The following is a 17,784-nucleotide window of genomic DNA, read 5'->3' on the forward strand; positions in this document are numbered from 1 at the left end:
CAGGATGTGCAATCCTGTCTGAGAAGATCTTGTTGAAATGTGTATGTTCTCCCTCTCCTTTATCCCCACTAGCATAGATATCTTCTAGCCTTCTTTTTGCTTGGTATAGATCCTGTTGATACAGAGAGTCTCGACAATGCCAAGAGATCTCTCGCAACATATTTATACAGCCACGTATAAACTCGCGCGTCCTGTCTGTCTGAACGGTAAATTGAGCTAGGGGAATGATCGCAAGGCCGGTAATAGGAACCGTGATTGAGAGAATGGTGGCAACTCTCCATAGAATCTTTTCAATATCTGTAGGGAACTCGAAGTTCCAAGCTATCAGATGGAGACATCCGAATGCTGCTGACATGACGGCTAAGGTTGGAATTGCCATATGGGCTGTCTTTGATGATCCTAGAGGGATATTATCGTTCTTGATGCGATTAACTGTTTGGTCATCATGAGAGCTTCGGTGGTTGGTGAGGATTTCCCAGAAATTGTCGTGATTTTGTATAAATTTGAGTGGTTCGGCGCCAGGCTTCTTATGCCGGACTGTTATTGGAGCACTTATGTCTTGAGGTTTATACCAATATACAATGTACGTGCCTATCCCAAAAACAGCCAGACCGAGTGTGAGGGCTTCCAGCTGAGAGAAAGGCAGGTTCTGCGTTTTTCGCACAATAAGAGAAAGAACTAGTTGTGCTATCTGCAGGAGAGCAATTCCCTTCGCGGTGTAGTCTTGTTTGCTTCGACTTTCAATGTCGCTTTCGGTAACTTTGGGCATCTCGTAGAGCTCGCATTCTTGGGCATATTGCGAGGTAGTCAAGGGGCAATGAATATTCCCTTGATAATAAATTCCGCCCATATTTGCGAAATAAGAGTGGGCAAGTGTCCAATCTGGGATTTCTTTGGTGTCGGGCCTTTTGTACTCTTCGGGGGTTGAGAGATCCTCATCCTGTGGTTTCTTGGAGGGTTCCAATCTACCTTTGGTTTCGGCAGTCTCGACATCTTGCTGCTGACTGCGAGCTGATTTAGAGACGAGTGGCCGGATCATCCAAGGATACTTAGCGACCTTCTTGTGCGTGTACTTCTTGACGTCCTCCGTTCCTTGTACAGCCAAGATGAGCTCGAAAAACGCATGTGCCAAAATAAACTCAGGCAATAAAACTGAGATCGCCATCCATTTTAGCCTTTGCACAGTTATTCTGACAATTCCATCGTGATCTGACTGCCCCGGAACATTCAGATGTTGGATAGTCCATGTACAGGCAAGAATGGTTGTCAAACAACTCAGAACAATGTCCCAGGTGCCCCGTCGATTAGGGCCATCCTGCCATCCGACTGGAAGTGAGGTAGTCTCCTCAGTAGCTGTCGCCAGGATAGGAACTGAACATATGAAGGTCAAGAACAACATTGTGCATCCGTTTTGGAACTTGGATATCCTAGATCGAAGAGCTTGTCTGGAGCAGCTACACTACTTCCATCTCCGCTAGTCAAAGAAGCACCTATTTATTCAGAGCTATTATTATATTGCCGCTCGTACCACAGATCTCCAAGCCGACGGATGTGATATGGCTTGCATATGCAATACTGATAGCCAAGTAGTCCGCGTTGATAATTTACACGGATGAATATCGAATCATATTGTCCCAGCTATGTACAATTTCTTATATTCCCTACGTTAGTCTTGCTCTAACCATATAGCGAGATTTCTATCACTTCAATCATGTGGAACTGGCTTAAACCAAAACCCCAGGAGATAGGCCTGTTTGAAGCAGTGTTAATAGGTGACGCATGGAAAGTGGAGCATCTACTCTCCAATCAATGCAACACCTCAATTGCAGACAATTCTGGCATGACAGTTCTACACTGGGCAGCATTGAGAGGTGACAATAAAGTTGTATCTTTGCTCTTGCAAAATGATACCAGCCTCACAGCTAGAATAGATCACCACGGGAGGGTTGCTATGCACTGTGCAGCAGAGAACGGCCACCTGGAAGCTGTCAAGCTGATTGGTTCGACTGTATCAAAACCTCGGACTCAATAGGTAGAACAGCATTGCACTGGGCCGCCGAAAATGGCCACTTAGACGTGGTGACCTTCTACTTAAGAAGGGTGCCAATGCAAGTGCCCTTGATTCTTTCGAAGAGACACCGGTGCACAAAGCAGCATCCAGAGGACATGAATCCGTCGTCCAACTCCTACTGCGTCACACGGTCGAAATCAACAAGCCAGATCAAAATGGATACACAGCTTTGCACCGAGCAGCCGAGGGCAAGAATGGCAAGGTCGCTCTGCTTCTTTTGGAGAACAAAGGGGTCGATTTCGATGCAAAAACTGCAGCTGGTGAAACCTTTTTTGATGTATTAGGTCAAGAAATACCAGAACCAGAGAGTGGCGTCTTTGAGGCCCTTAAATTCACGACAGGAAAAGAAGTCTGTCTCGCTGCAAAGGCTACGGCAAATGACAAGGCCCGTGATGCGGCTGCGCTGGATCACCGATTGAGCAGAAGATCAGCCGTAGCACTCCTGTTAAAGTGGATGACTCATAAAGAAATCGAAGCGATTTTGAAAAGGTCCTCGTATCTATTTCAAAGGAACAGTCTCCCAGATTTCTCCCCACTTTCTATGACCAAGCATCAGAATTTCTGCTGTGGGCAGTCATACACAATATCATCGGCGTTGTGGATAGACTCCTTGCTCAGGGGATTTCTCCCAATCGCAAGGAGCGTTATCCAAAGCCCGTACTTCAGCACGCAGCTAAGAGGGGGTATTGCGATATGGTACAGCTACTTCTAGTCAGAGGAGCTCAAGTCAATGCTGGCCTAGACGCTTCCAGCAAAGAGACGGCTTTCATGCCTGCGGCAGAAAATGGTCATCTCGATGTCATGCGACTCCTCATAGACGGAGGCGCCGATATCGAGGCTGAGTTGGCATACGATGGGAAGTCAGCCTTCGAACGCGCATCAACATACGGCCACACCAGTATTGTTCAGTTTTTGTTAGAGCAGAGCACTCATCGTAACATTACGATTTCTTTACAAAAAAGAGAGTTTGCATTTGAGTGTGCGATACGCAACGGCCATTACGATGTGGTCAAGGTTTTCCTAGACGGAGGACTTACTAAAGCAGATGTCTTTGATCAAGTTAGATCTAGCTTGGCGTCTGCAGCGAGAAGGGGTGATCTCAACATGTTTCAGCTTCTCGAAAAGCACGAACTCGGGCTTGGGGATGACGGCTATGAGGCTTTGGGGTTTGCGATAGGCAAAGGCTACCGCGATCTGGTCAAACATATCCTAGGAGGATTTACCCAAGTACGCATCAGTTCTGACGTTGACGACGGCCTGCAGGTTGCAGCCGGCAGGGGTGATCTCGAGATGTTTAAACTTCTCGAAGAATACGGGTTCGAACTTAGCAGCAAGGGCAAGGGGCCTGCTTTAATGCATGCAATAGGCAATGGTCATCGCGATGTGGTCAAGCGTCTTCTAGACGGAGGAATTGCTGAAGCAGATATCGTGTCTGCGGTTAACGTTGGCCTCGGGGTTGGAGCACGCTTGGGTGATCTCAAAATGTTTGAATTCCTTGCAGAATACGGATTTAGGATCAGGGGCACAGAGGAGGCGTTTGCTTTAAGGAATGCGATAGGCCACGGTCATTGCAATCTGGTCAAGTTTCTTCTAGATGGAGAACTTGCTGAAACAGACGTCGTTTCTAAGGTGAAGGAAGGCCTGTACTATGCAGCATTCAGGGGCGCACTCGAGATGTTTGAACTTCTCGAAGGATGTGGATTTGAGGTCAGGAGCAGCACATATCTCATCGAAGCAGCGCAAAAGAACTCTCTTCCATTGGTTAGGTTTCTGATGGACCACGACAAGGTTAATATCAATGCCACAGGCACTGAATTTTCGATGACACCTCTTCAATTTGCAGCACAGCATGGCAATATTGCGATGATCAACTTCCTTCTCGACGAGGGGGCTGATATCAATGCCCCAGTAGGGAAGAATGTGTCCCGCTATGGGTCTACACCTCGGACTCGGTGTGCTATTGATCTGGCGAGAGAGCAGGACCATCTTGAAGCGGTTAGGCTTCTTGGCGAGAGGGGGGCAAAGCGATACAATCCTACGGAGGATGAGTGACCTTCTGCGACCTTAGTCTCAAAGCACATCAATCCACTCTCCTCCAACTCGATGTAATGACTGAGTATTCACTCCAAATCCATTGATCTATGAAAGCCTCACCTAACACACTGAGACTACTACTCCGTACAATTAAAATATCTCAACTTGAGCATAGCAAACCTACACCACAGAGTACAGTTTAATTCTATAAGGCAGTTTTGAAAAGAATAAGGAGATCTACTCATCTCATTGACAGGCTCAGGTCCACATCTACAAGGCCACATGGCACTTGGACACATTTCATACATCTGTACAGGAACGCAGAAACGCAAAACAAACAAAAAAACACACAAAATTGGAATACAACACAGAGACATAGAGAGTGGTGTAGAGAGAGAGAGAGAGAGAGAGAGAGGAAATAAGGGCAGGAGGAACCATTGGCTCTGTCAAAAAGATGCCACCTAAATCCATTATTAATGTGCAAGTCCAAAGACCGAACGACCAATAGTTCATAAGAGAGAGCTTTCAAGTGGAAGCCAAAAGTAGAGAAAAGATTTCGTCCCAAATTTGGTTGTCCCAGTGCCATTGAAAGGAGTAAAGGGATAAAAAAAATATTTGGTGAACAAAAGGGGGAATATGTCAAGAAAGAAAGAAAAAAAAAATTTGATAACGCGACACACGCAGCGACGACCAATCATCGCCCAGAGTATCATGTTGAGAAGAAAAGCGGCCGGTCAAAAATTGCACAGAAAGAAGAGATACGTGATATGTGACATGTAAATCCTTGGATGATGGACAATGAAAATGAAGTTTTGTGCAGTCTCTCTGTCCCTGCCTCCGTTAGAGAGTGGGGAGAGCATGAGCACATTGAAAGGAGCAGTTATCTCGGAAGGGAGATAAAGGTCTTCAAAGGCCCGATGCCCTCTGATTTTCGCAGGGTCCAAAAGGAGGTGGGGTGTGATGGAAGAAGTGGTTTATGTCGTATTGTCAAAAGCATGTCTAGTTCCATCCCAACGAGTTCTCCGCCATAACGGGAGCGCTGATCATCTGCGAACGAGCAGTTCCACGGCTACCATGGCTGGGGGCACGGCCACCGGCAGCGAACATCGAACCAGCAGCGGAACCGCCCTGGCTCATCTGCTCAACAGTCGAGCTAGAGCGCCGGTGCAGTTGCTTTCTCTTGCGGTAGCGGCGGGCGACCCAGAACATACCCGCACCATAAGCGGCAGCACCGGCCACAACACCGACTCCGATTCCAACAGAGCTAGCCTTAGCCTTGGAGGTGCCGGCAGAGCCATCGGTGTTTTCGTTGTTGCCACCGCCGGAGCCACCATCACTGCCACCGTTGTTGTTACCGCCAGTCGAGTCGCTAGTACCACTAGGGTAGTTTCCGGAGAACTCGAGGGGAATTGTGGGGTCAACCATCGACATCAATGACTGGATGGATTCGCTAGCCTGGGTGTAGAGAGCAGAGTTAGGGTTAACCTTGAGCGCTTTCAGGGCATCGACCTTGTCACGAGGGAAGTAGAAGATAGCAAGGGTGGCGTTATAGCCCGTGGACTGCCAGTTGTAGTAAGGCTCAATAGCAAACATAACTGGGCCGTCCTTAGCAGAGAGGGCTGGCAGAGCATTCTCAATAGCTTGCGGAGTGTAGTTGAAGATCTGCGACGACGACAAGGGAGTGGTTGCAACAAATGACCAGGGCAGCTGGCTGTTGAAACCAAGCTGGAGCAAGATGGAGTCAGACGGAGGCTCGGTGACCTCGTTCGATGGGGTGATAGAGCCAGGGAGCGACGGTGGTGCCGTGGGCTTCGCGGTCTGACCGGAAGCCGAGCTCTCGGTGGCAGTGACAGTTGGCACAATAAGGATTGTCGATGGCATCCAGTCGTTGTCGTTGGAGGTAGAGGACGTATGCGTCTCCGTCGAGGTCTGAGGTTCCACGGTGGTCTTGGCCGTGCTCACTTCTTCGCTCGTCGAAGTTATCGAGATTGTCGAAGTTGTCGAAGTGGACGAGGGAAGGGGGGTAGAGGCTGGGTGAGAGGTGGGGATGGGAATCTTGGAGCTTTCTTGAGAGCCACTGCTGGGAACAGAGGCGGTAGTGGTAGTGCCCAGCAAAGGAACCGAGGCGGTGCTAGAACCAGAGATAGTTTCAGATCCAGAAGTTGAGGTAGAATCAGAGCCCGGGGAGTGTGGGACAGGAACTGATCCCAGGGTCTTGGTCGAGGTGGGGATAGCACCAGTGTTGATTGGGGTCGGGATGGCACCAGTGGTGGTACCCCCCTGACCAGGAATGATACCAGTCGACTTGGGCGGCAAAAGACTACCATTTGGCATAGACGCAGTCGGGATCAAGGCAGTGCTAGCAGTGCTACCAGTGCCAGTAGAGGTGAGATCAAGCACGGAATCCACACTTGACACGAGACTACTGACGAGACCATCAGAAGTTGAAGTTCCAGAGGGGGTTGGGGTGGTCGACGGTGAGCTGGTAGCGGAAGCAGGCACGCTGACCGGAATGGTAGGTGAGCTCAAAGCGTTCGAGGACACAGTAGCACTTGTGCTGTTCCCAGTGGAAGACTTGTCACCCAAGCCCAAAAGGTCGGCGAGATCCGACCCCGAGCTTGTCATGCTTGAGGCTGCGCTGCTGATCTTGTTGGCGCTAGAAGAGCCGGTGGGTGTCGCAGAGACGGAGCTATTGATTGTGGATTCGCCAATAACGCCGGCCAATCCTGAGGTCAGGTCACCAAGGAGACCGTCGCTGGAGGATGCAGTAGGAGTAGAAGAAGCAGGCGAAGTTACCTTGGCCGATGATTCTGAGGTAAGGGTCGCAGTCGAGGATGCTGTCCCACTCGAGGATGTGGTCGCAGTCAAGGATGCTGTCCCACTCGAGGATGTGGTCGCAGTCAAGGGTGTGCTCGCAGTCGCGGATGCGCTCGCAATCGACGACGTAGAATTACCTCCGAGGAGGTTCCCCAAACCCGAGGTCAAATTGCCGAGGAGACCGTCGCTAGAGGTCGTAGTCGAAGTAGACGTAGTCGAAGGAGACGCGGTCGAAGAAGACGCGGTCGAAGAAGACGCAGTCGAAGAAGACGCGGTCGAAGAAGACGTGGTCGAAGAAGACGCAGTCGAAGAAGACGTGGTCGAAGAAGACGCAGTCGAAGAAGACGCGGTCGAAGAAGACGCAGTCGAAGAAGACGCAGTCGAAGAAGACGCAGTCGAAGAAGACGCAGTCGAAGAAGACGCAGTCGAAGAAGACGCAGTCGAAGAAGACGCAGTCGAAGAAGACGCAGTCGAAGAAGACGCAGTCGAAGAAGACGCAGTCGAAGAAGACGCAGTCGAAGAAGACGCAGTCGAAGAAGACGCAGTCGAAGAAGACGCAGTCGAAGAAGACGCAGTCGAAGAAGACGCAGTCGAAGAAGACGCAGTCGAAGAAGACGCAGTCGAAGAAGACGCAGTCGAAGAAGACGCAGTCGAAGAAGACGCAGTCGAAGAAGACGCAGTCGAAGAAGACGCAGTCGAAGAAGACGCAGTCGAAGAAGACGCAGTCGAAGAAGACGCAGTCGAAGAAGACGCGGTCGAAGAAGACGCAGTCGAAGAAGACGCAGTCGAAGAAGACGCGGTCGAAGAAGACGCAGTCGAAGAAGACGAGGTCGAAGAAGACGCAGTCGAAGAAGACGAGGTCGAAGAAGACGTGGTCGAAGGAGACGTAGCTGGAGTAGATGTAGTCGAAGCCTTGGCTGATGAGTCGACCACCGATCCCTCCTTGCTTGTGGTTCCCGCATCGGTAGATGCGGCCTCGGAGCTCTTCTTGGTAGTGTTCTCGGTACTCGAACTCTCTGTCGTATGCGTAGTCGTGGTAGTGGTACTAGTCGGTTCACCGCCAATGATCGTAGTACCAGTGATACGGTGGGTAATCTCGGGGTTCTTGGGGTCGACTGAGATGGTCACAACAACGACTTCCTGTCCCTTCTGGGGTTGAGCCGGGGCGGAAGTTTCGGGGGTGGGAGTAGCCGTGGATGAAGTAACTTGGGTAGAAGTTAAATTGTCGAATACAGCGTCGAGGATAGAGCCAGGGTCGGGTTCAGCGTTTCTGCGAATCGTTCGCTTGACGTCCTGCGGGAAGTACCAGCGGGGCCGCTGAACGTGCGCTTCTGAAGCATCTTGAGCTGCGACGAGTTCAAGACCGCCTACAGCGAGGAAGGCTGCGAGAACGGAGATGGCGTCGGGACGCATATTGAACAATTCTGTACGTGATAGCTCAGAACGAGTCTAAGGTCAGTGTACAAAAGTGCGATAAACACCGTCTGTTAACAACTCATGAATTATCAGGGGATATGACAATAGGTAGATCGCCTGGAATATTCGAGTTTCCAACACAACAAGACTTCTGACAATTGTGATGAATTCACAATTTCAAGATTATTCCCAGAGTATCTAACGTCTCGATGGCAACCGATGAGACCGAATGGACGTAAATAATAATTCGACGTTAAATGAATGGAAAGGGGGATTTCGATAAATCTGAAACGACCCCCAAAGGCGAAAAAAAACGAGTGTGGGCTTAGAAAAGCTGTAAGGAGCGAACGACGACTTTCTGTAGAACCGTCCGGGCAACGAGATCAAAGAAAGGGAAAACAGGCAATGCGGGCGACCGATGCAAGGGGAGGTTGGCCCAGGTCAAAAACGCCGTTGAGGGTCAACGGGCGAACACAGAAAAGAAAACAGACAAGGGAGAGAAAGAAAGAAGTAAATGAGTGAATGAAGTTGAGGATTAGAGAAGAAGGAGGATCACTCCATCATTAGGGGGGGGAAAGGTGGAATGGGGGGGGCGGCACACGTTGTGGTAGCGTCAACAAGGGTAATTTACGGTAAATTACGTACTCTAGTGTATTTAATGAGCTGGTCCGGGCGTTTGGCAGGTGCGTAGGATGTGGCCACGCACTTGCCCCTGAGCGTTTAGTTATTTGCTTGTGATATCTGCTTTATTCCTACGGAGTACATATAACGTACAATGTTGTATGTTTGAACAATATATCCTGTGACTATAAACTTTCATTGTCTGTATATATGTACCATAAGACTTAGCTCATTTAAAACCTTTCAAGTCAACGTATCCCAAGGCCCTCATCTGAAACTATGTACGGAGTAGCTAAACTACCCTAAAAACTAACCTGCACGATATTTCCAAGACAAGGAAGTTAGGCAGTCTAGCCAGTACTTTGTACATAACGGCAATGATGGGTCACACCATACTCCGTACAGAAAACCATAATGGATAATGAATGTCCATCGGGGAAATCATGAGCCTGTTCCCTATAGGTCCACGATCGTTTTGTATGTACTAGTACATCCGACTGGGGCCTTTTTCGGCATATACAGTATGAAAAGACCGCTGTACGGAGTACAGGTACTCAGATGATATCTCCCTTTACTTTTCCCGTTATGCCGTTCGTCTGTGCAACAATACTATATGTTGTAATCCGGCGACGGCAAATATCAAGACCAACAATCAACAAGATGAGATTTGAAATCAAGATTCGCAACTCATAACCTGACTACAGTATTTCACACATAATATATAATCCAATGCCAGATACGGATTGGAGTATAGACATATAATGTCTAATGCAAGAATGGTCATTCGGTTTTTAAGCAATGTAGCACAATGATGGCAGCACTTAATTTCGGAAAAAAATATAAAATAAAATAAAAACCTCTGCCAAAAAAAAACCACCCGACCAAAAGTCTGTAATAGCGCCTGAAAAGCGTTTTTCATTTCGATCAATAGCCCCGGAGACCATTGACGAAAAGAAATCCAGAATGGAGTCGGGGGTAAACTCGAGCCGCGGATCACAATATAAAAGAAGGAAAAAGGGTAAAAAAAAGCGCAAGTCCTCTGCCAATTGCCTACTAAAGTTTAGTCCGTCGCAAGGTCTAGCCCGGAGGCGTCAACTAAGTGGGTCCCTCCCACACGCGTACCTGAGCGTGTCTAGAATCTCCTTAAGTGCGTGGCCCCAATTACGGCCCTTAGTCTCTTCAGTCTGTGATACACAGGCCTGTTTTTCGCCAGACACCCGGCTCACATTAACATAATTATTGTTAGTGGCTTAAGCTCGTCTTGCCCACTTATCTCCTTTTGGCTTAAGATCAACAAAGAGAATCAGCGTGGGTGTGCTGACTAGCCGCCGAACAGAATGCTTTTCAGTAAAAGAGTTGTCTGGCGTTCTCTGAACGAGGTATAGCCTAGTTCTTCTCATTTTGAAGATTCATGAGACATACAAAATTACCTTAGCTGGCTTGCGAGTCATATGCTGTGCGGCATCATTACAACTAGGTACTAGTTCAATCCACTGTAGAAGTAGGGGATGAGTCCTGGCTCAAAATTGGGTCATTAAAACCCGGCAGATGTTAGGAATGTTTCACACTCTATCAAGGTTTTAGGTTTTATCTCCAGAATAATAGAATTAATAAAAATTAACTGACACGAACACCTGCTCATAGTGTATTCTACAACATACAAACCCTGGATCCGAAGCTGATTGAGCTTCCAAGTTTTAAAAAATGTTAAAATACACCACGTGCTCCTGATCGGAATGGAGGAGGAGTTGGCAGCTGCGATTTCCCCTCATTCTTGTTGTTATTTTCAGATGCTCAGCATTCTTAGTGTGTTTGAGATTGTGCCAACCAATGCCAGATGGCGTAAAATCAATTAAGCCGAGAAATCCCAGTGTCATCTTCGCTAAATTATGTTTTTCCTCTCTAACTACAAGGTCTTGACTCTTTAGCTTTGTTCAAGAGCTTGTGGCTGCATACTGCATGGATCCTCGAAGCCTTTAGAAATGCAGGAACAAAGAACCGAGCATCCAAGCTTATGCGAGAGCCATGGTCCACAGGTTTAATTATAGTTGACTCAGCCACATTCCCTTTGTTTGCTCTAGGAGAGACTCCAGGTCAGCTGGATTTTTGGTTCGCTTCGCTGAAGACATGAACATATCAAGCGTCCATGGATGCTCCCAGTATTTCTTTTAAGAGCCTTTTATACAATAAACTTCCAGGGGCTCGTCAACTGTACCATGGGCGAATACTCCATACGCTAACCCTGTTCCTGAGCGTTACAGCCCCAGTCTCCACCCTTCATCCTTGGTTTCAGCCTGTATTTTTTGAAAAGTGCTGAACAAAAGTTACACACAAATAATGACAGTAATTTCGTAATATTTCCAACCAGGCTGTAAACTATACACCGATCATGTGACTTATTTTCTCGCACATTTGAGCCTTGCGTCCGGTGGAGAGTGTGACGCGAGTTGGACCGCAAAAAGAGCCGTGAAACACTTCGAGTGGAGTTGTCTGCCCTATTCATTCCCCACGTCATCCTCATCCCTGCAGTCCCGTTCAAAGTCTAGAACTGCGTCCATTGCCAGGTTTTGTAACCAGACCAGAGCACTCGATTTCGACATCCGATCCCTGAGGGAGAGACTTGACGGCAATGCAAGTACGCACCTAGAAAAGCCCAGGCCCGATGATAGTGAGAAACGGTCCACTTTTTTAGGAATACCATAAAAGAAAGAGGGATGGATTCCAATCATATTCCCTGTGGAATTCGAAGCTCGTTTCTTTGGCCACAGAGTACTTACCGGCTTAGGATCCGAAAAGAAAGTAGCGTAGACTTCGTTTACAGCCGAGAAATCAGCCATATCCGTGAGGAAGATGTTGACCTTGATTGCATCTTGGAGACTTGACCCTCCAGCCTCTAAAACGGCATTGAGGTTGCGTAGGATTTGTCGCTGTTCACATATCAGAAAATATATCACAAATCAGATGTCGCATCTCTCATACTGTTCGGTCCTGGACGGTCCCCTCCACCATTTTACCTGTGGTCGGGTCTACTCCCAACTGGCCAGAGCAGTAGACCACGTTGCCCACAACCATACCTTGAGATAGAATTGGGGGCGGGACAGGTGCGCCCTTGGTGCTGACGGGGGTGCGTGTTGGCCTGGACATTTTTAGGATTTGAGTCGAAATTATTTGAGTCAGAATGCGATTGAGAAGAATTTGTTGAGAGTCGTGCGAATTATTTGGCCGGCAGGGGGGATTCTGTGGGGATACGGTCGTTATCAATTAGGGATCCCCACATTGACTACTTCCCGAGGTCGGAGCACTCTACAACGATGCGATAGTGAGGCTATAGATATGTTCATTTTCAAAGTACATAATTTAGAATGAAAGCATGATTGATTTTTAATTAGGGAGTAAAAAAAAGCACTCTAGGTATAGATCTTGGTGCTCATGATATATATACTTATGGGTTTCATTTACCCAAAGTTAGCATTATTGCTTATTCTAGATTCTTTATCGACTTGTCTACACCCGGAGAATATGCTAACCCGGTTGTGCCGGCACTATTACCTCCGCTGCCAGACAACGAGAAAGGCAATGTATTGGCCGCAGCCAGTCGCTTCCAGGTTGGAACAAAGACCAGGATGAATGGTATATCTGTATTGAGTGCATTGGGAGTGACAAGCATGGTAAAAATATGTACTCTACCAGCAACTGTGCTAGCTAAGACCCAGTTAGCTAAAAAAAAACACGACTTCTCTGGGTGCTTGCACTAAAGTGCAGATGATATCTCTTGAAATGGGGGTTTGGCACACTGGTGCTTTGGGCGGACTGTAGTGACAGGCGACGCCATACATAAGATATGAAACCTAGAGCATCGACTGATGACTCTATAAAGTGTGCAAAAGTACTGCTTTGAAGCGAGAATTTTCATGTGTGACCATTTCAGGTAACCTCCAACTCCACCCTGGGCGGCTGTACCTATGAAGGATGTGGTCATTATTACAAACAACTTTGGGACATCCATGAGCTGCTTAGGTGGGATCCGAACAAGAAGCCCACCAGTGCTAAAGTCAGTACTTCAATGCAATCTTAAGGATTTCCGACTGTAGAGAGTCAAGACCATTGTAAAGGTAGGTGGGGACTTGGCGCTTCTCTATGCCTACGATGGCTCGATGTTGTTACCAGAAGCGAGACATGTCACTAACCTAGCCTTAAATCCTTCATTTAAACTAAATTTATGCCACAGACTAATGCATAGATATATATATCTATAATTATTTATACTTCACACCTCATGCTTGCCTTGTTAACACAAGGAGTGACCTCAAACAGCACAGACGGCGGGATGTTCAAGTATGACGTCAACATTGCTGACGTAACCTTGCGGGGAAACCGAGCGTTGCTGATCCAGACTCCTTTGGTCCTTCTTCCTCATTCCTTTTCGTTTCTTCTTCAGCCTTCGACTGAGAAGATCTGAGACAAATCATACCGTCCCATCTATTCCCATCATTTTTCTTTTCGAAAGGCCTCTGCAGGACAGACCTAGCCAGGATCAGTACTCTTATTATTGAGCCCCGTAAGTGGATCTGATCGATACAGCCATTAACTACTGCAGAATCACAGACCTTCAATAGCGCTAGAATAAATTGTCAGAATTAAACAACACCTTGAATTTTCACCTATAATCTCGAGGACTTATCATGAGTTCCTCGGCTGCAATGTCAATCAGAAAGTCGGGGCCTCGAGTTATTCGCCCGCCATCTTACCAATCGGTGGTCACGCAGACTTCAAATCGGAGTATATGGCGATGTGCACGAAACGGTCAGGGAGGCAAGACAGAGCGTATCCTACAGCGCTCTGACAAATATCAGCGATGCCCTCCATACAACCAGCGAAAGCCCGAGACTTGCCGTGACCGCAATGCTACTACTCCCAAGGATACATACTCAAGCTGGAGCTGGGCAGCTTGGCTTTCTCAGTCAAGTTTCTCTGACCTCCCCGCTGGCCGAGAGAGAAGGATCTGGGATTCGGATTCGGGGCAAACGCACAAAGACATGGAGTTTTTAAAAAGATACATAGAGGCAGACCCTTACAAAGCCGTCTTTGGGCGCCGATTGGACCCCTTTTCAAATTTCGACAAGAACGAAACTTCATTCGACGGTTTCCTTCAGTCGATCACCAGTATGGAAAAGCCACGCAGTGTTAGACCGAAAGTAGACAAGCGGCAAACGAGAAGTGACGCCAACCATGTTGGACTGCAGTACGATCCTATTAGTGGACGCATGGTGCCGATACCACAGCCCACTACACTCGAATCCAGCAAGCCAGAAGCAGAAAATAACTATCATAAAGCAATTGACTGTCCTTCAGGCACTGAAGTCGACGCAAAATTTGCTCACAACCCCAGTGTGACCGAGGATGGACGGTTTCAGCATGGAAACACGGGACCGAGTCCCGAAGCCCAGTCAAGCTCACAGTCAAGCTCACAGTCAACCATTGACTGTTCTCCAGGCAGTGAGCTAGATATACTCTTCACCTCAACCCCCACCTCTCAGGATGTGCAGGACAGGCTTCAGGTTCCTCGGGAAACCAAACGAAAGCCCTTCATAATAACCGATCACCCTTCTGGAAGTAAATCGGAAACATTGTCTGTTTCTGAATCTGTTCCTTCTGCACAGCCCCAGCAGGACACATCCAAGGTCAATGGAAACACCGATAAACCGAATTTGGATGTCAGTTTGACTGCGAGCACTAACGTAGAATGCCCCCCGGGAAGTGAACTGGAGGCTACGCTCATATCTGATCCTACTAGCCGCTTTGTCCAGGGTTCTCTGTCTGGGTTAGAGACACAAGCCCTGAACAAGCAAACTGAGATTTCAATTGATTGCCCACCAGGCAACGAGGTGGACCCAATACTTTCTTCTGAGCTTGGTAGTCTCGGTGTTAAGTCCACCGGTCCTGTTCGGCAAACGGCTGACACTGCCGCCATGTCGGGCGCCCAAGAAAGCTTTGAGTACTCTCCAGGTAGTGAGACTGAAGCAAAGATTTTATCCGACTCAGCCAGTCAAGGAATTGCCCAACTCAAAGCCCAGACCTCTGTCTATTGTCCTCCTGGAAGCGAAATAGACGCCGAGTTTACTTGCAACACAGAATCAATTAAGGAAAATCAATCACAACCAGAACCACTCATTGGCCTTGACACATCCAAGATAGCCAACAACGTTGTCGACTGTATACCTGGGAATGAATTAGAGGCAAAAATAATTTCTGGTATGGGTCCCAATGAGAATGAGGACCTGAGCGGCCTGGAGGCTAGTAACATTCGCTCTCGCTATGCTCGTTTGGAATCAAAGGTGCAAGCCAATCCGCTAGATTTCGATACTTCTGAGGACCGCGTCAGTGACTTCATTTTCGAAAGCCAGGACCTAGCCACTGAAAAAGGAGAACAACCAGCAGACTCCCAAACTCCTTCCCCGAAATTCCATATTCTCGCTTTTGATACTTCGACGTCGCAAGTCTCAGCCGCACAAGCAGACTCATTCTTCGGCATCGATGATGATAGTCAGCCAATTGAAATTCTGTCTCGACTGCATAATCCTGCCAAATTCCTACCTTATTTGGAGAAAATGCAAGAAGATGGTTACGAAATTGCAACCGGGGGAGGCAACATCCTTGTCTTCCGAAAGACTCAAATCACCCCTTGTCATACCCTCTCAAATACATCAACAGACGAAGAACCAGCTATTCACGCCGAAATTGCCCAGCATCTTCGCCATGACTCAATAAACTCCGCTGCCACATACGCCGGAACTCCCTGGCAATCCACCAGTGAGGTGAGTAGATAGTAGAATTGTCTATTGGTGGTTTCCTAACAAGTCTACTTAGCCTCCTTCAGCAACTAGATCCTCTAGCTCCGCGTCGGAGCCAACCACAAAATCCGAGTCTTCATTTCGCAAAACAGGCCGCAGGATGCTCATCACAAGCACAGCTACCGCAGCGACATGTTACGCTATCGGAGTCATGACCGAGTTCTTCCGCACAGGTGGAAATGATGGGCGGGGAGTTGATGGATTTACTGTGTTTGAGTCAGATCGACGTCGTCGAGAGTAGGCTGTACCGGTGGCAGTTTTCGGGTTTTATTTTGCGATTATTACAAGTCATTCATTGGCGTTCGAGTTCTGGAACAGGAAATTGTCACGTATATTCGATGGATTTTTGGATTTCCTTTTTCTTCCCATCGTGCAAACTCGTGTATCCTACCTACTATTGCCATTTTGTCTCGCGGGATATCAGAGTGCTTTAAAACTAGATCCAGGTATGGAACAAAGACCAACATTGAATATAATCCTCGATGAAGACAGTTAATAGAGTCCACAATGCAATTCTATGAGAGCCTGCTGCACCTATAGCTGTGAATTCGTTGAGGCCTTAATGTCTTGGTTTAGACTAGCATTCCTTTACCGAAAGATCTTTGGAACTCCTTTTTGTTTGAACTCTCCGGAAGGTCTTCCAAACAGGAGCGAAACCTTTTATCTCGTCAGAACATACAATATCAGCCGCAAAGAGCCTAATCATATGTGACATTGTATGAAGACCGAGGGAGAACAACAAAAGAGAATGAATAACGTGTCCCCATATCATAGGCCTGGAAGTGTCATCACGTTTTAGGCACGTTTTGGACAAAACAGTTCAAATCCAGCCCCTTTGCCCCCGGATGATTGGATGCTGCAATACGTATGAGAAATTGAATGTTATTTTCGGTCCATAGGTTACGGACGTGTAGGCAGGAACATGTTGATTTTGCAAGCCGCGCAGGATTTTCATCTGTCTGGAGATTGGCTGAATCGTGGGGACTTGGCGGGATAAATTGACTTAATATACTGTTCTGATTAATAAAGAACCAAGATACTATGAGGAATCAGAAGACTGAAAAGGCTTCCAATAAAGAATGATGGGTGTCTGTGAAAGAAGATGTTAGTTCTGTCATGGAGCAAAGGCTTTAGGTTGATTCAGATTCTGAAGTCACACGCATGTCCAATTTCTGTGAAGTGCCCGAGGGCAGACTCACATCATGTTTTAAGTGCCAGCAATAGGAGCTCCCGTTTAAAAGAAACAGCATATAAGAGAATAAGTCATACTATACGTACCTAGGTATGCTAAGTGGCTAACTATGGATCCAATTTCCAGTCCATAGGCAGCATTAAGCAGAAAAGAGGATGTGTTCACTCTGGAGGTGGGAAGGTCGGGTCGAAAGATTGTGATATTGAGAAAGGGAAAGGGCAAACGAGGGCCAACGATACTGCTTTTATATCATTACATTTGACTGTACTAAAGTGAAAATGGAAGTAGCAAATAGACTGGATTATGTTAAGAGTATTTATCAAGGAGACACACAGAGAGAGAGAGAGAGACGGAGAGAGAGAGAGAGAGAGAGAGAGAGAGAGAGAGAGAGAGAGAGAGAGAGAGAGAGAGAGAGAGAGAGAGAGAGAGAGAGAGAGAGAGAGAGAGAGAGAGAGAGAGAGAGAGAGAGAGAGAGAGAGAGAGAGAGAGAGAGAGAGAGAGAGAGAGAGAGAGAGAGAGAGAGAGAGAGAGAGAGAGAGAGAGAGAGAGAGAGAGAGAGAGAGAGAGAGAGAGAGAGAGAGAGAGAGAGAGAGAGAGAGAGAGAGAGAGAGAGAGAGAGAGAGAGAGAGAGAGAGAGAGAGAGAGAGAGAGAGAGAGAGAGAGAGAGAGAGAGAGAGAGAGAGAGAGAGAGAGAGAGAGAGAGAGAGAGAGAGAGAGAGAGAGAGAGAGAGAGAGAGAGAGAGAGAGAGAGAGAGAGAGAGAGAGAGAGAGAGAGAGAGAGA

General features: G+C 47.6%; 6 protein-coding genes across 6 annotated transcripts; 2 read left to right on the forward strand and 4 right to left on the reverse strand.

Annotated features, from left to right (window-relative positions):
* Nucleotides 1-84: 84 nt before the first annotated feature.
* On the reverse strand, nucleotides 85-1,399 carry PEX2_053010 (uncharacterized protein; the record flags this gene model as incomplete). Its single annotated transcript, XM_016742575.1, has 2 exons — nucleotides 85-112; nucleotides 183-1,399. The coding sequence occupies 2 exons, from the start codon at nucleotides 1,397-1,399 to the stop codon at nucleotides 85-87; spliced, it is 1,245 nt and encodes a 414-aa protein (XP_016601086.1).
* A 1,365-nt stretch (nucleotides 1,400-2,764) lies between these two features.
* PEX2_053020 (ankyrin repeat domain-containing protein) lies at nucleotides 2,765-4,123 on the forward strand (the record flags this gene model as incomplete). The annotated part of the gene is made up of 1 exon (XM_016742576.1): nucleotides 2,765-4,123. The coding sequence occupies one exon, from the start codon at nucleotides 2,765-2,767 to the stop codon at nucleotides 4,121-4,123; it is 1,359 nt and encodes a 452-aa protein (XP_016601087.1).
* Nucleotides 4,124-5,104: 981 nt separating this feature from the next.
* Nucleotides 5,105-6,730, reverse strand: PEX2_053030 (putative mucin family signaling protein Msb2; the record flags this gene model as incomplete). The annotated part of the gene is made up of 1 exon (XM_016742577.1): nucleotides 5,105-6,730. One exon carries the CDS (start codon nucleotides 6,728-6,730, stop codon nucleotides 5,105-5,107), a length of 1,626 nt encoding a protein of 541 aa, XP_016601088.1.
* Nucleotides 6,731-7,109: 379 nt separating this feature from the next.
* Nucleotides 7,110-8,335, reverse strand: PEX2_053040 (pentapeptide repeat-containing protein; the record flags this gene model as incomplete). The annotated part of the gene is made up of 2 exons (XM_016742578.1): nucleotides 7,110-7,936; nucleotides 7,999-8,335. 2 exons carry the CDS (start codon nucleotides 8,333-8,335, stop codon nucleotides 7,110-7,112), a joined length of 1,164 nt encoding a protein of 387 aa, XP_016601089.1.
* A 3,159-nt stretch (nucleotides 8,336-11,494) lies between these two features.
* On the reverse strand, nucleotides 11,495-12,103 carry PEX2_053050 (uncharacterized protein; the record flags this gene model as incomplete). The annotated part of the gene is made up of 3 exons (XM_016742579.1): nucleotides 11,495-11,602; nucleotides 11,737-11,886; nucleotides 11,939-12,103. The coding sequence occupies 3 exons, from the start codon at nucleotides 12,101-12,103 to the stop codon at nucleotides 11,495-11,497; spliced, it is 423 nt and encodes a 140-aa protein (XP_016601090.1).
* A 1,538-nt stretch (nucleotides 12,104-13,641) lies between these two features.
* Nucleotides 13,642-16,051, forward strand: PEX2_053060 (uncharacterized protein; the record flags this gene model as incomplete). The annotated part of the gene is made up of 2 exons (XM_016742580.1): nucleotides 13,642-15,774; nucleotides 15,827-16,051. The coding sequence occupies 2 exons, from the start codon at nucleotides 13,642-13,644 to the stop codon at nucleotides 16,049-16,051; spliced, it is 2,358 nt and encodes a 785-aa protein (XP_016601091.1).
* Between the last annotated feature and the right edge of the window lie 1,733 nt (nucleotides 16,052-17,784).

The sequence above is a fragment of the Penicillium expansum genome (genome assembly GCF_000769745.1).
Source record: "Penicillium expansum strain MD-8 chromosome Unknown contig172, whole genome shotgun sequence".
Classification (NCBI taxonomy): domain Eukaryota; kingdom Fungi; phylum Ascomycota; class Eurotiomycetes; order Eurotiales; family Aspergillaceae; genus Penicillium; species Penicillium expansum.